General features: G+C 41.4%; 2 protein-coding genes across 2 annotated transcripts; one reads left to right on the top strand and one right to left on the bottom strand.

The window, feature by feature from the left end:
• The first annotated feature begins 4,740 nt into the window (after positions 1 to 4,740).
• Positions 4,741 to 7,101, top strand: LOC109705900 (thylakoid lumenal 17.4 kDa protein, chloroplastic-like). The gene is made up of 4 exons (XM_020226684.1): positions 4,741 to 4,951; positions 5,234 to 5,376; positions 5,821 to 6,067; positions 6,698 to 7,101. The coding sequence occupies exons 1-4, from the start codon at positions 4,756 to 4,758 to the stop codon at positions 6,919 to 6,921; spliced, it is 810 nt and encodes a 269-aa protein (XP_020082273.1). The 5' UTR covers positions 4,741 to 4,755; the 3' UTR covers positions 6,922 to 7,101.
• A 2,729-nt stretch (positions 7,102 to 9,830) lies between these two features.
• LOC109705894 (luminal-binding protein 5-like) lies at positions 9,831 to 14,119 on the bottom strand. The gene is made up of 8 exons (XM_020226672.1): positions 13,966 to 14,119; positions 12,843 to 13,110; positions 12,538 to 12,752; positions 12,205 to 12,447; positions 11,600 to 12,079; positions 11,130 to 11,284; positions 10,670 to 10,752; positions 9,831 to 10,547 (listed from the first exon to the last, which is right to left on the bottom strand). The coding sequence occupies exons 1-8, from the start codon at positions 14,021 to 14,023 to the stop codon at positions 10,055 to 10,057; spliced, it is 1,995 nt and encodes a 664-aa protein (XP_020082261.1). The 5' UTR covers positions 14,024 to 14,119; the 3' UTR covers positions 9,831 to 10,054.
• Positions 14,120 to 15,173: the final 1,054 nt, after the last annotated feature.

Below are 15,173 nucleotides of genomic sequence, written 5' to 3'. Positions count from 1 at the left end.
ATATCTGGGAGATACATTTACCAATATTACCATACCTAAGTCTGGCAGGGTCATCCGTTAAATTAAATCAGAAAAGCTGGGAAGCGACACCAGGACGGATGGACGAATAAAAGATTCCACAATTTATAAAGCTTATTTCCTGCTACATCATGCTCTAGGAACCAAAGCTAAGCAAACACACCCTCCTCTCGGTAATATTTTTGGTATAATCATGCACCATTTATAATGCTACGTTACCGACCCGATTACATACTGGATGAACCAAACACAGTAATCCTGACAGGATTGCCTATGATCCTGCCAGAATAATCCGAACCAAAAGCACCCTTATTTCCTAGTACATCATGCTCTAGGAACCAAAGCTAAGCAAAATAGAATCCACTACCAAAGCTAAGCAAAATAGAATCCACTATAACTGAGGCATTGCATTTCTTATTTCTTCAGTCTATTTGCAATTAGGCCTTTAGAGCTTTTCCTCCATGATAGTTTGTTCAAGCTTTAGTCATGTTTGGCTTTTTCTCTCCTGTATGAGTTTAAGAGTGGGTTTCTTTTTTTTCTTCTCGTCATTGTAATGATCTGTTCTTTTCCCATAGCGTCCTGCTGCAGAAAATGAACCGGAATCAGCTGGTAAAGAAACCAAAAGGTGCCTCTTTCCCGCAGAAACACCAGCTTCAAAAGCGCGGAAAATAGAAATTGACGATACCCCAAAAGGATCGCTTGTTCCCACTTCCGATCAGCCTTCACCACGAGGTAAAACTAAAATCATCCTACATGGAGATAAATTTGCACCCTTACAGAACTACCTCCCGTTTATTCATCGAGGGCTCCAGTATAATGAAAAAACATGTTTAGGTTAAAAGGCTTTATCTGATAGAAGAATTGCAGATGTCTTTTGGAGCCCACAGAATGATAAGGTTTGAACCGGAAGCTTGCTTTTCCTTATTTTAGTTTGTGATGCAGGTGCAGAGCAAGCGGACTCAGTAAACAAAGCATCATCAAATCCTGAGCACTTAGGAAAGGAAAGCTACGGCAAATCTCCGCTCGGTTTGAAGCTGACTGTGGACGACGGTCAATATGAACTTGTTCCTATTAGGCTGGCAGTTCAACGAACTAAGTCAGGAGCATCATCACAGCAAATGCAGCCGGATTTGGTGGACGAGAGTTCCCCTAAAATTTCAGAGATCGAAACAATTCCAGTTGCAGAGGGTATTGCACCTTCGGAAGAAGTACCAAAGAACCTGAAAACCTTGGAGCAATCACAACCCAGGAAGCGCGGACGGAAACCAAAGCGCGGCTCAAGGAAAGCAAAAGCTGCAATAGAAGTGAATCAAACGGCTCAGCCTAAACGAAGGAAGACCAAAGCTGCGAGAGATATAAGCATTCCACGCCGCACATCGGAGCGCCTAGCTGCTCTTAGAGCTAAAAAAGTAGCACATGCAGGACCCGCCGGCCAGTCCAGTGATGAAAAGCTCATGGTTTCCAATCAGCCAGGAGCAAATTCATCCGAAAACTTCAACCCAGATTCCGAATCAATCTTGGTATCCGCTAAGCAAAAAGGTTTGGATATAATAACAGGCCTAGAGATACCAAAAAAGCTTGAGAGTGAGAAGAATCTTGGAAAAGAAGCCAGTCTGGAAAAGCCTGTAATTGGTGTAGAAATTCCCAAAAAGCTCAAGAGTGAGGAGCTTCTTGACAAAGAAGCCGAGGAGCCTCTTGCTAAGAGAGCAGCATCAGAAAAGACTATAGCAGACACAGGTAATCCAGAAAATCTAGAGAACAAGGAGCTTATGGGCAAAGAAGCTAAAGGACCTTTTGCGAAAGACGCCATTTCTGAGAAGCTTATAAAAGGTGTAGATATTCCAGGAAGGCTCGAAAACCAGGAACTTCTTGGTAAAGCAGCCATGGTACCTCCAGCTAAACAAACCATTGTTGAGATGTCTATAATAGGCAGACCAATTTTAGAGAAGCTCGAGAGCCAAGGGCTTGTTGGTGAAGCAGCAGCTGTGAAACCTCTGGCTATGGAAGCTGCTTCAAAACAGCCCATAATTGGCACAGGAATTCCACAAGACAAACTTGAGAGTAAGGAGCTTCTTGGTAAAGCAGCAGCTGTGAAACCTATGGTTATTAAACTTGCTCCGGCAAAGCTCATAATAGGCCTAGGAATTCCAGGAGACAAGCTTGAGAATAAGGAGCTTCTGGGTAAAGCAGCAGCCATGAAACCTCTTGCTATTGAAGCCGTTCAAGAAAAGAGCATAGTAGGCATAGGAATTTCAAAAGATAAGCTCAAGAGCAAGGAGCTTCCTGGTAAAGCAGCCGTAAAACCTCTTGCTAACAAAGCAACCCCAGAAAAGGCTCTGACAGGCATAAAAGTTCCTGGAAACCTGAAGAGCACGGAGCTTCTTGGTATAGAACCCATTCCTGGAAAGCAGATCGAACAGAGTGCACCAGCCGCTGATACTCCCGCTCAGTCTCTTACATCGCCTTTTGGGCATTTGTGGCCCGATCCATGCATCGAGTTCGCATTCAAGACCCTCACAGGTGATATTCCTCTAGATGCTACTGCAGCTTTTGCTGACTATTTCAATCACCAGGGGGATACTAACAAGAAGGCGAGCCTCAATTCTGCGGCTTCTGCTCAAAATAATACCAAAAGCACCAGCGCCGACAAGCATGTTGACCAGCAGGGATCCTCGGGCAAGCAGTGAATGCAATGTTTGAGATGAAGAAGGCCGTGCTCATGGGCAATGGGCTTTATAGCGATAAGGTATCCTGCCATCATAGAGAAAGTAGTTATGGTAATTACAAGTCGCGGTCTCTCAGTAAACTCTTGAAGTATGCAACTTCACTGTTTAATAACTTTAATATTGCTCTATTTACTTAATTGCTCTGTTTTCTTAATTGGTTGTCTTTTATCATTCATGGTGACTAGTTTGATATCTTCTGCATTTGTTATTTGTTTCCATAAAGTTGTTGATTTTTTATGGATTTATCGTTAGCCGCTAAGTGGTTGCTCAGGAAGATCTGTGGATAGATAAAATTAAGATCAATAATTTGCAATTTTTGTGAATTAATATTGGATCTTGTGTGCTCGCAAGGTTTTAAATCTCTATCTGTGGTAAGTTAGACTATCAATTGGTGGTTTTTGGACAGTATAAAAATTTTCATATGGAAGCATATGACAGGGAAGAGGAATTGCAAGTACTTGGATGCAGAATGTCTTGGGAATTTCAGGGATTTGAGATTCCAAAATCTATTAGTTGAATTCTGAATCGCTGATATTTTTTAAACCATGCTGCTTACATTCACATGCTAAAATTTGTGTCTTCTTTGAGGATAGACTATTAATTGGTGGGCTTCAAATGAAATCGAATTTGTATAATGGAAACACATGACAGGAAAAGAGGATTTGAAAGTAACCGGATGCAAAATCTCTTGGGAATTTCATGGATTTTAGATGCCAAAATTTACCAATTGAATATTGATATGCATAGACCACGCTGTTTGGATTCACATACCTAAAACTTGTGTCTGCTTTTGGTTAAAATATCTTTTGATGGCTATCAAATGAAATCAAAATTGTCATACTTGAATATATGGCACGATTGAGAAAATGCAAGTAATTGGAATGCAATATGTCTTAGCAATTTCATGGATTTGAGATTCCAAAAGCAACCAAGTTGAATTCTCATATCCTCAAATCATATGTATGCTTCATTCCTACTCATTCATATTCCACCTTTGGGACCATATAAAACCCAAAAAAATAGAAAGGGATATCAGTTTCCCCAACTAAAATAACAAATAAAACAAAAGTCTAGAATCAATAAACGAGTTTTATTATTTTAGACATTCCAAGACCAAACGAAAGAACAGTTTGTATCATAGATCCCCCCAAAAAAAGAAAGAGAGAGATGGAAAATGATTCCTTTATCCCCGCACACCCAAAATCCACAAAAAAGATCCACACAACAAAAATCGCGATGGATCCGATACAAATCAAGAGGAACAAGGATCGAACAAAACCCTAAGTCAGAGCGTACCAATTAAAGATCCCTTGTAATCACATCTTACTAATTAATTAACCCCTCCAAAATCTCAAATCGATCAAATACCACGAACGACACAAAACCAAATTAAATCCAAAAAAAAACGAAAAAAAAAACCCGGCAACTGTAGATCTAATAAACGATCAACATTAGAAGAGATATACCTGATCGGGACGACGAGTGAGGTAAATCGATCGATCAGAGCGATGAGGAGGAGGTGGGATCATCATAGTGAGCATGAGGGGCCGATCCTTGCCCTCCTCCTCGTCGTCGTCCTCGGCGATGGCGATTACCTCGCCATGGCCGCCCCCACCTCCCTCCCCGTTCTCCATCGCCCTCGCACGGAGGAGGCGAGTAGGAGAGAGAGAGAGAGAGAGAGAGAGAGGGGTGGGGAAGGGGGCGGCGAAAGAGAAAGAGGGGCGGAGAAGGGTATTTATAGTTAGAATGGGCTACATCTTTGGGCTTTTATTGGTCCTAGGCCAAATCCGAGCCCGATATTAACGGACTCCAATAATCTAAATGGGCTGGACTTTACTCGGTCCATTAATATAATATTCGGCCCATTGAATTTCGAGTCGAGCCCGACTCGAGCTCGAGTTCGACTTCGAGGTCCCATTCGACCACGTAGTGGCCAAGCCACGTGGGAAAGAGCGAGAGAGAAGCGGATGAGATGGAGAGAGATAAGATATGATATGTACGGGACACAGCGATGGGCAAATGGAGAGCGGAATACGAAGAAGAGGAAGGAGAAGAGGAAACATATACTAATAAGAAGTCGGCGACGAATCAGCTGAAAATGGCCAGTTTCTGCGTTCCCGGCGCCGGCTCCTCACTTCGCCCTTCGCTCTCCTCCTCCGCTCCACGCATTCCCCTATCTAGGCCCCGCAATCGAATCCAATGCGCCTGTACGAGTTTTTTTAGGCAATTTTCCTCTTAGATCAATTTTTCAGATAACATTTATACCAGAGCTAATTCTAAATTATCTTATTATTTATCATAGTATCATGCTATGTAACATAACATGTAAAATTTATGATAGTGGGTGAGTCATCGTGATATCAGAGCTAATTTTAAGTTATCTTATTATTACTATCATAGTATTACTATCATAGTATCTAACATGTAAAATTTATGATAGTGGGTTGAGTCATCGAAGCAAATTTCTTTCTTTTTCCAACCCTGTTCAGCAATTGAGGAGAGGAGTAGTGGCTTGGAAGAATCGGCGGCGGCGGCAGCGGCGTCTTCTTCTAAAGGAATGAGAAGTTTCGCTTGCGGATTGCTCGCTGCGTGGGCAATCACTGCTGCCTCCCCTGCTGCTGCAGCAAGCCAGGTTAGAGACCTTTCTTAGTATAATGTGCATCGACATCACCATCGCAACATACAATATTTCAATTTTAGCTTATTATTGTGACAATGATGATCTATTCGCGTCCTTCTTTCTTTTTGTTGGCGTATGAGGTCGCAGAAGCGATTTGATTAAAATTAAGATCTCACTTGTGTTTCTAAGATAATTTAATGTAGGCATGTACTTTTCAAAATAATATATGGAATGCCGTCGAAGAACCAGGAGCGAAGACGTCTGTTTCTACGTCTGTTTCTCACAAATAAACAGCTGTTAGTAAAGCATTAGCGTAGCAGAATTATACAACGATGGTTATGCCTAAATTTACCTTTTGGTTGATAAAAATATGATAGATACTATATCAAGAAAAATTATTTTGTTGCGATGCATAGTTGCTACCTTACTCTTAGTTCTTCCTGGTTTGGTTGCTAGAGATTGCCTCCGCTTTCGACAGAGCCAAACCGGTGTGAGCGTGCGTTTGTCGGGAACACAATTGGTCAAGCAAACGGAGTATATGACAAGCCAATTGATCTCCGGTTCTGCGATTACACGAATGAAAAATCAAATCTGAAGGGCAAGTCTCTTGCTGCTGCGCTAATGTCGGATGCAAAGTTCGACGGTACTGATATGTCGGAAGTTGTGATGTCCAAAGCCTATGCTGTCGGAGCGAGCTTCAAAGGTAAATGCTGAACTGAAGATGCTTTATTCTTCTTTGCTGTCAATATCTAAGTCCATGCAAACATATATGCATGTGTGTGTGTCTGTGTGTGTTTGTATTTATATGTTTTTGCACGTACAAACGTATGTGTGTGTGTCTGTGTGTGTTTGTATTTATATGTTTTTTTACATACAAGCATAAATGTGTGTGTTTGTATTTATATGTTTTTTTACATACAAGCATAAATGTGTGTGTTTGTATTTATATGTTTTTGTACATACGAACATATATGCATGCACGCACATATATGTGTGCGTGTGTATGTATGTTTGTATTTATGTAATTTTGTACATAAGAATATTTTTATATGTATATGTGTGTCTAAATGCTTGCATGTTTGTACCAGCATGCGCTTATGTCTACACATAAGAATATCTGTACATTAAAAGATCTAAAGTGTGTGTGCTTTTATTTATATATTTTTGTACATACCTACATATATATGTGTATGTTTGTATTTAAGTATTTTTGTACATAAGAATGTTTTTATATGTTTATGTGTCTAAATGATTGCATGTTTGTACTAGCATGCTTGCATGTGTGCTGTCAAAAGTCCCGCCAAATGCTGATGATGTAATTTGACTGTTTCAGGTGTCGATTTTACGAATGCAGTTCTAGACCGGGTAAATTTTGGAAAAGCCGATCTTCAGGGAGCGATTTTTAAGAACACCGTGTTGTCAGGATCTACCTTTAATGATGCAAATTTGAAAGATGCTGTGTTCGAAGATACCATTATAGGCTACATTGACCTCCAGAAGCTTTGTACTAATACCACGATTAGCGCAGAAGGAAGAGCAGAGTTAGGTTGCCGGTAATATATCTATCGTTAGTTTATGTTGCGATAAAGAGGTTGCAAAGTTGTAAGTTCGGATTAAGAATTCATTTTAAAATGCAAGTCTACGAACATCTTTTGCCTACAAAATGTGTTAAAATTGTCATGCAGATGTTTTTTTTCTTTTTACTAATGTGAGTTGAGAATTCATTTGTGAATACAACATATAAAGGTGATTGCACTAGTTATAACTATTGGTTTCCAAATAGTTTAAATAGTCTTAGATCATATTTAATGATGCTGGTCATGAATTTGCAAGCTCTATCATTGAAAACAAATCAGTAATAAATCGAATTATTTACTATCAGTAGTAGCCCAGCAAATCTCTCTCTCATCGATTTGCTTCACGTTCGGAAGTACGTACTTCTAATTTTCAGGCCCTTGTGGAAGTATGTGCTTTTAAATTTTGGGCTTTCAGATTTCAAGGGTTTACAAGTTGGTGATAATAACAATGTAGATCAAAGGATCCAAAAGTTGAAAGTTTGTACTTCCAAAAGTATAATAGTTCAGCTCATGATTTCTAAAGTGCTGAGAAATCAGTGCTGAAATTAAAGTCCTCAAGATTCATTAACTTATTGCACAAATAATTACCATCAATGTATAAGAAAAATAATCAAAACGTGCTACACAATATTATTATTTCCCAATATGCCACCAAAACAATAGGATCAATAACAGTTTTCCAAGGCATGGCAAATGAAATTGGACAATAATAATAATAATAATAATAATAATAATAAAACAATGCTATGTATATAGTTTCCTAGCCATGCCAAAAAAATGGTCAGTGCTCAAAGTCTGCAGCATTCTCTATCAGGCCAAGCCTGCCATCTAGAGAGAGCAAAAAGAATGGTAGTGATCATAAACGATCTCTCACAAATTAGTTGGTATCATCTTCTAAGGGGAAACAGGTCTCGATTCCGCCGGTGCTCCACAGGAACCAGGAGTAGCTGCTCTGGTGGTGGTTGTTCCTGGGATCGGCATCCATCGCCGCCCCAAACATGTCCTCTGCCTTCTCCAGGTCTCCTAGCGCGCGCCAGAGGAACAGCGCGTACCTACACATCGCCTCCCCGTCCACCGGCTCGGCGGTCACCGCCCGACTAAAGTAGTAATTCGCTCTAGAAATGTACTAAGGGTTATTGTTAGATTATAGGTGTTAAGTCTAACTAGCATGTATGCTTTAATTCTTGGGTTTCATAAGTTTAATTATGAAAATATTGTAGTGATTCTCCAATAAACTGCGTAAAATAGACCCTTATTTCATGTGATTATAAACCTGTGCAATGAACAATAGAATCGATAGATGTAGCAGTGATGATTCTATGCGGAGTTAATGGTTTTAACCTCTCGTGATCATTCTCGTACTGATACAGCAGCTGCGCATAGTTCGAAAGGATCAGCGAATTCGTGCCGTCGGCCACGATCAGCGCTCGTAAGCCGCTCCGCCGCGCGTAATCGGAGGGTGTAATCCCTCGTCAGATCTCAATTTATCGTCGTCCTCGTCGTCGAGAATTCCGATGTCGAACCAGCACTTGTACTTCCCGATCTCCGATCCAACGATCTTCGTCCGATCGGGATTCGCGATTGCCTTCGCGATCTCTGTCTCGACGGAGAGGGCCAGGAACCTCTCCATGAGATCGAGGATCGCGACGAGGAAGCGCGGGAGGAAGAGAATACCGTGCAGAAGAGCACACGAGCGAATCGGAAAGAGTCTCTCGAAGGCCCGTCGTCGCGATCGGGCGGGCGACGGAGCGGTGGAGCTCCTCGATCGCCGAGGCGAGGGACCGAACGGCGTTCGCCGCCGCGCCGAGGCCGCCCGGCGCCGCGGCGGCGGCGGCTGCGCGCGCTTCTTGCGCGCTGGAGAGGCGGAGGAGAAGGGGAGGCGGTGCGGCGGGGCGTTGGCTGGAAATCGAAGAGCTCGGCGGCGGGGAAGGGGTTCGGCCATGGCGGTTCGGGGGATCCGATCATCATCGTCGGCGGCGGCGGCGGCGCGGAGGGCGGAGGCGGCGAGGGGGTGGTTAGGTTCGGGAGCGGAGGGAGGCGGATAGGTAGGGTTTTGGTGGGGAAAAGGAGTTTTGTGTGGAGTGGAGTGGGAGAGGCGGTGAGGAGGAGAGGGAGGAGAGGTGGGGAATCATCTCATGAGAGCTCTAGAGAGGGAAGGCCTGGAGTTGAGAGAGAGAGAGAGAAAGAGAGAGAGAGAGAGAGAGAGAGAGAAAGAGGAGAGAAATACGAATCAGGGAGATGAAGAGAGGGATGGGTCAAGGCGGAAGACTAGGGTTATAGGGAGAGGAGTTAGTTTACGTTTTTGTGCGTGGAAGGGAGGGTATAAAGGTAATTTAGGAAAATCGTGTTGTTAAGATACAGGTGTGCGCATCAGGAATATTCTAACGGTAAGTTGTTTGTTCGGTGGACCTAGTTCGCCACGTCACTGGCGACCATAACTGTCAAAGAACTTAGTTACAGATCAAGTACACTGAATTTGGACACTACTTATGTAGGCTACTACACACGGTTAGATCCAATGTAGCCGTGATACCTCATACCGATGTAGCATTGTTTCAAGCCTTAATAAATAATTTTTATCATGATTAAGGTTACCTAGTTAGTACAGCAATTTGGATACACGCGTGTAAAATAGCCTCTACTCTTGTGCTGTAATGATTCGAGAAGGTATGGTCACATCTCTCATATATATATATATAAATTAAGATTAAAAACCTTTTTTTTTTTCATGGAAGCTGATTAGATATTTTTCCTATTACCATTCTATCTTATGGATCAAATTTCTTATAAGATAAATCAGATATCGTAAATTAATGAAAAGTGTATCCCCACAATAAGGCTTGTGAATCAGAAAACAAGGAGTTTTAATAGAAGAATGCTGCGCTGTAATTAAAGAGATCTATAATATGTGATTAGCTAGTCCATGTAAAAAGGAGAGAGAAAAACAAAGACAAAACCGAAATAAAAACATCCGCATTTCACCCCCCTATGCACCCATTCATGCTCCCCTTACTCTAGCGACCCTCCCCAACCTACCACAAAAATTTACATCAATGAACCGTTCGCAATCTCAAACGAATATTTTATCCACAAAGAACGAAAGAGAAGACGCTTCAAAGCTCGTCATGCGAGTCGTCATCATCCGAGCCTCCTCCGGGCGCCCCACCGGACCGCTGATAAACCGCGGAAACAACGGGGTTGCACACGGCCTCCACCTCCTTAAGCTTCTCGTCGTAGTCCTCTTTCTCCGCGTTCTGGTTGTCGTCCAACCACTCCAGCGCGTCCTTAAGGGCGGCCTCCACCTTCTCCTTCTCTTCACTCTCGAGCTTGTCGGCGAGCTTGTCCTTGTCATTGATGGTGTTCTTCATGTTGTAGACGTAGGTTTCTAGCTGGTTGCGGGCGTCGATCTTCTCCTTCACCTTCCTGTCCTCCTCGGCAAACTCCTCCGCCTCCCGCACCATCCGCTCAATCTCCTCCTGGCTGAGCCGGCCCTTGTCGTTCGTGATCGTGATCTTTTCTGATTTTCCAGTGCCTTTGTCTTCGGCTTTAACATTCAGGATTCCATTGGCGTCGACCTCGAATGTCACTTCAATCTGAGGTGTGCCCCTGTTTTTTTCATAATATCAAATTTTGATTAGGTACATTCAATCAAAAATATTAATAGGTAAGTTAAGATATACAAAGATATCATGCCAGCATTTTTTTTGGAAGCAGGGGAGGGAACCAACCTAGGAGCTGGAGGAATTCCGGTAAGATCGAATTTTCCCAGCAATCTATTGTCCTTTGTGAGACTTCGTTCACCCTCGTAAACCTGTGTCAAACAATTAACTTCAATTGAGCATAACCTATTATGACGACAGATTATAAATTCATTCAATCCCATTAAGTGTCCTCGGAGTTTCACTTTCAAACAATCTAGTCTCTGAAGATTCATGTGCAATTAGTTGAGTTCTTCCGCTAGTCCGCCGTCCAAAAAAGATGGCCATGCCATTTCAGCATAAGCAGTAAAATGCATTGACATGGCTTTATTTATTCTCTTAAGGAGACATTCTAACAAACAGATGAACTTCATTGTTACACTACAAACTTTCAGGCCTGCATCATCATATATATATATATATATATATATAAGGATACTGATTGAAGGATGCCGCAAGTTGGATACTGATTGAAGAATGCTATTTTTACCTGAATGGAGACGGTAGTCTGCTGATCCTGATAGGTGGTGAAAACTTGCGACTTCTTTGTTGGGATCACAGTGTTCCTGGGAATCAGTTTGGTCATCACTCCACCGACGGTCTCGATCCCAAGGGTAAGAGGAGCAACATCCAGCAAGAGAATATCTGCATAAAAATCACATTGCAAAGAACCAGGAAGTTAGAGCTTTCCGCAGCTGAATTTCAGTTCTAATGGGATGATTGGCCTAAGCTTCCAAGCAGCTTCTCTACTCTTAAGTCAATTGACAGCGAAAAAAATTTGGGAGCTGGAGCCGGAAGGAGGCTGAAATGTACTACATTCAGAACCCAAACCAAAAGTTCCATTTCGAAGCTTCCGGTATTTTATTAAGAAGCTGTTGGTGCCTTTTTAAACAGCTATCCTCAACAAGTGCTTCGAGCTTCGTCCAGGCCAAACAGGTTATAAATGGTACGGAAAAGTACCTTTAGTTTCTTCGCCACCCTCGCCACTGAGGATGCCTCCCTGAACAGCTGCACCATAAGCAACCGCCTCATCCGGGTTCACTCCCTTATTCGGCTCCTTCCCATCAAAGAAGTCCTTGAGAAGCTGCTGAACCTTTGGAATCCTAGTACTGCCTCCGACGAGAACGATCTCATCAATTTGGTTTTTCTCCAATCCAGCGTCTTCCAAGGCCTTCTTCACTGGCCCCATTGTCTTCCTGAACAGGTCATTATTCAACTCCTCGAACCGGGCACGGGTCAGCGGCTCGGAGAAGTCCAGACCCTCATATAGGGACTCGATCTCTACCCGGACTTGGTGTTGATTGCTTAGAGCTCTCTTCGCACGCTCACATTCTCTTCTCAGTTTGCCGAGAGCCCTGTTGTCCTTACTGATGTCCTTTCCGTGCTTCTTCTTGATCAGTTTGATGAAGTATTCCATGATTCTGTGGTCAAAGTCCTCACCTGTGGAGAGAAAGAAAAGGAGATTATTGATCAATTAATTTGATTTCCTCTTACCAAATGCCAAAACTTGTAACTATGGTTAAGCAACAACAAAGTCTAAGCAGGAAAATATAAAGATAGATTACCTCCCAAATGAGTATCACCATTTGTTGCGAGGACCTCAAAAACTCCATTGTCGATTGTCAAGATGCTAACATCAAATGTACCGCCACCAAGGTCGAATACGAGAATGTTCTTCTCCCCTCCTTTCTTATCTAAACCATATGCAATTGCAGCAGCTGTAGGCTCGTTGATAATCCGAGCTACATTAAGACCAGCGATTATTCCGGCATCCTTAGTTGCCTGTCTCTGAGCATCATTGAAATATGCTGTGACACACAAAGAAGAATATGAGGAATAAGGCCATTATTGTAAAATATAGACATAAATGATAAGGTTGACTTAGTTTAGAAACTTACCAGGTACAGTGATGACCGCATCCTTGATTTTCTTTCCAAGGAATGCTTCGGCGGTCTCCTTCATCTTTGTTAGAATCATCGCGCTAATTTCTTCAGGACTGAAAACCTTGGTCTCCCCATCTTTAATTTTAACTTGAATGTATGGCTTACCGTCCTTGTTCACAATCTTATATGGAACAAGTTTGATATCCTTCTGTACCTCCTTATCATCAAACCTGCGAAATGTTCAAAATAGAGTTAATTTAAAGAACGGAGAGGAAAAGAAAACATGTAGAACAATTATGCTGATTAGAAAGCAAACTTACTTTCGCCCAATAAGCCTTTTGACATCAAAAATAGTCCTCTCCGCATTCAAAGCCGCCTGGTTCTTTGCGGCCTCACCGATTAACCTCTCGGTGTCGGTGAAAGCCACCCAAGATGGGGTGATCCGATTACCTTGGTCATTAGCGATGATCTCTACATGACCATTTTTGTAAACACCGACACAAGAGTAGGTCGTGCCCAAATCAATACCGATGACGGTTCCCAACTTGGTAGCTTCCTCTTTTGCAATTGAGAATGCAAATAAGCATCCTGCAAATATGCATTGAGAGTTAATACAGGATAAAGATCCAAAATGTTACATTGAAATTGTGAATTTTTTTTTTTTTTTTACTTATTTGTATGTAAGGCAAAGCATCTGCTACATTCAGAGAAAACCTTCCTCAAAACAATGATCGTCGCACAAATCAGGCCACATGAAAAAGTTTAAGAAATTCGATCAAAAGAATTCCAGCTTCAGTCGAGAAACAGACATTGCAAGATTGCTTTTATTATCCCAAAATTTTCTTGTTTTAGATCTCAGAGTAATAATTCGAGCCATTCTTACAGTCATACTACATATCTACAAGTCAGATTTTGGAAAAATTAATTAACAAAGCAACAAAAGTGATCACATGAAATTTTAAGTTCTAAGTCCTAACACTCATCAATACAACAAGTTTCGAAGCTTCATACATGGCAACCTTATTATCTATTATTGCTTAATTTCAGCTTCTCAACGCACGCAGAAACCAAAAGCACATCAACCAAATCAGAATTGAATTAAAAAAAATAATAACTAACTGACAAAAAATTAGGAAAGAAAAAAAACTCTAGTGATCAAATAAACAGAAGATTGCAAAATCTATGAGTTAAATCTCAAATTGAGCAAAAAATGTTCTCTAAACAATCTACTCTAACCATCCGCATTTGATTAAACTAACAATGGATCCAGCTACAGAATCAGAACTCGAAATTGGACAACCATTTACATCAACTAAGCTCTTAACGCATTTCGATCCTAGAAAACAAACATTTACACACAATTAAAATTGAAACGCATCCCTTGCAAATTTAGCCCTAATCCAAGCAATCACACCTCCACTGGGGAATCAAATCACAGCATACCTGTAAGAAGCAGCCCTAGTACGATCACGAAACCACGATTTCGCGACGATCGATCCATTTGAGCTCTCCTCTCCCCAAATCTCTCTCTCTCTCTCCCTCTCCCTCTCCCTCTTTAGCTTCGAGATGCTTCGATTTGAATTATATTTCTTAACACTACGAAAAAACACCCTCGAGTGGGTATTTATAGGAGGGGGTTTGGGCCCGAGCGATGCCGCGAACACGTAAACGGGTGCAATTCGACCACTCCGGGGGAGAGGGACATGTCACTGCGTATTACGTGGACCAATGAGAACTCGCCTTTCGTAGCTTCTAGCCAATAAGATTTCGCCCTTCGTTGGAGTAATGTTCACCGTCCGTTCGCCGGTTCTGATTATGTGGAAAGATCAGAACCGTCGAATGATTGTGGTTTGAGTCGGTCGCGGATGTTCCCGAATGTTCATTGGACCAAACCACAAGCCCTTGGGCCTTGGCCCATTAATGTTTTTTATTTTTTAAAAAACAAAACTTTCTTCTTTTTTTTTTTTATATTTTGTCCTGTGAAAGCCTTTAAAGTGCATTAATTTGAGGGCTCATTTAGTATTAAGGCCCATCTAATCTCAGTAGGAGAGTATGTAAGGCCTTTTTTTATTTTCATTTTCCAGTGGAATAACAAAAAATATATGCACAATTTAAAATTATGTACAGAAACAAGTAACTTATTTTCTTATCGTATGTTTTCACTGCACGTAAATAATCTCTCCACAAGCACAATCAGTAAATTGAGTCATTATTTACAAATTGAATATGCTTCTTTTCTTTTTTTTTGAGAGAAAGGTAGCATGCTACCCGCTTCGTTTATTTCTTTTAGAAATAAACTTAGTTAGAAATATAAATAAACTAGGATTCGAACTTGTAATCTCGGATACCAACCACCAAACCCTTTGCTACTTGCGATAGGAACAGCCGGTCTAATTGAATATGCTTGCATTCGATAAAACTGGTTTTCTCTATTGATATGACTTTTTATTTATAATAGAATGATGTTATTAGCAAATCTGATTTTGTTATTAGCAAATTGGTTTTTTTTTTACTGACTAAATTTGATCTACATGAGCTTATGTGGTGACAAAAATTGAGCTAAAAAGAGTGATTAGATAGCTTAGACCAAGACTATTGAGTGGAAACATTAGAGAACTATTCACCTGGTATAAATAAATATAAATAAATAT

The sequence above is a fragment of the Ananas comosus genome, unplaced genomic scaffold, assembly GCF_001540865.1.
Source record: "Ananas comosus cultivar F153 unplaced genomic scaffold, ASM154086v1, whole genome shotgun sequence".
In the NCBI taxonomy this organism is placed as follows: domain Eukaryota; kingdom Viridiplantae; phylum Streptophyta; class Magnoliopsida; order Poales; family Bromeliaceae; genus Ananas; species Ananas comosus.
The sequence above is the reverse complement of the archived record's forward strand: the minus strand, read 5'-3'. Positions and strand labels throughout refer to the sequence as shown.

What these genes read in the sequence shown, in the direction of transcription:
- LOC109705894 (XM_020226672.1), bottom strand. Translation starts at nt 14,023, where the DNA reads ATGGATCGATCGTCGCGAAATCGTGGTTTCGTGATCGTACTAGGGCTG. An exon ending in TGCGGTCATCACTGTACCTG is followed by an intron (nt 12,448 to 12,537) that starts GTAAGTTTCTAA and finishes TGTGTGTCACAG; the next exon opens with CATATTTCAATGATGCTCAG. An exon ending in GGAATTCCTCCAGCTCCTAG is followed by an intron (nt 10,548 to 10,669) that starts GTTGGTTCCCTC and finishes TGAAAAAAACAG; the next exon opens with GGGCACACCTCAGATTGAAG.
- LOC109705900 (XM_020226684.1), top strand. Translation starts at nt 4,756, where the DNA reads ATGGGCAAATGGAGAGCGGAATACGAAGAAGAGGAAGGAGAAGAGGAA. An exon ending in CAATCGAATCCAATGCGCCT is followed by an intron (nt 4,952 to 5,233) that starts GTACGAGTTTTT and finishes AACCCTGTTCAG; the next exon opens with CAATTGAGGAGAGGAGTAGT. An exon ending in CTGCTGCTGCAGCAAGCCAG is followed by an intron (nt 5,377 to 5,820) that starts GTTAGAGACCTT and finishes TTTGGTTGCTAG; the next exon opens with AGATTGCCTCCGCTTTCGAC.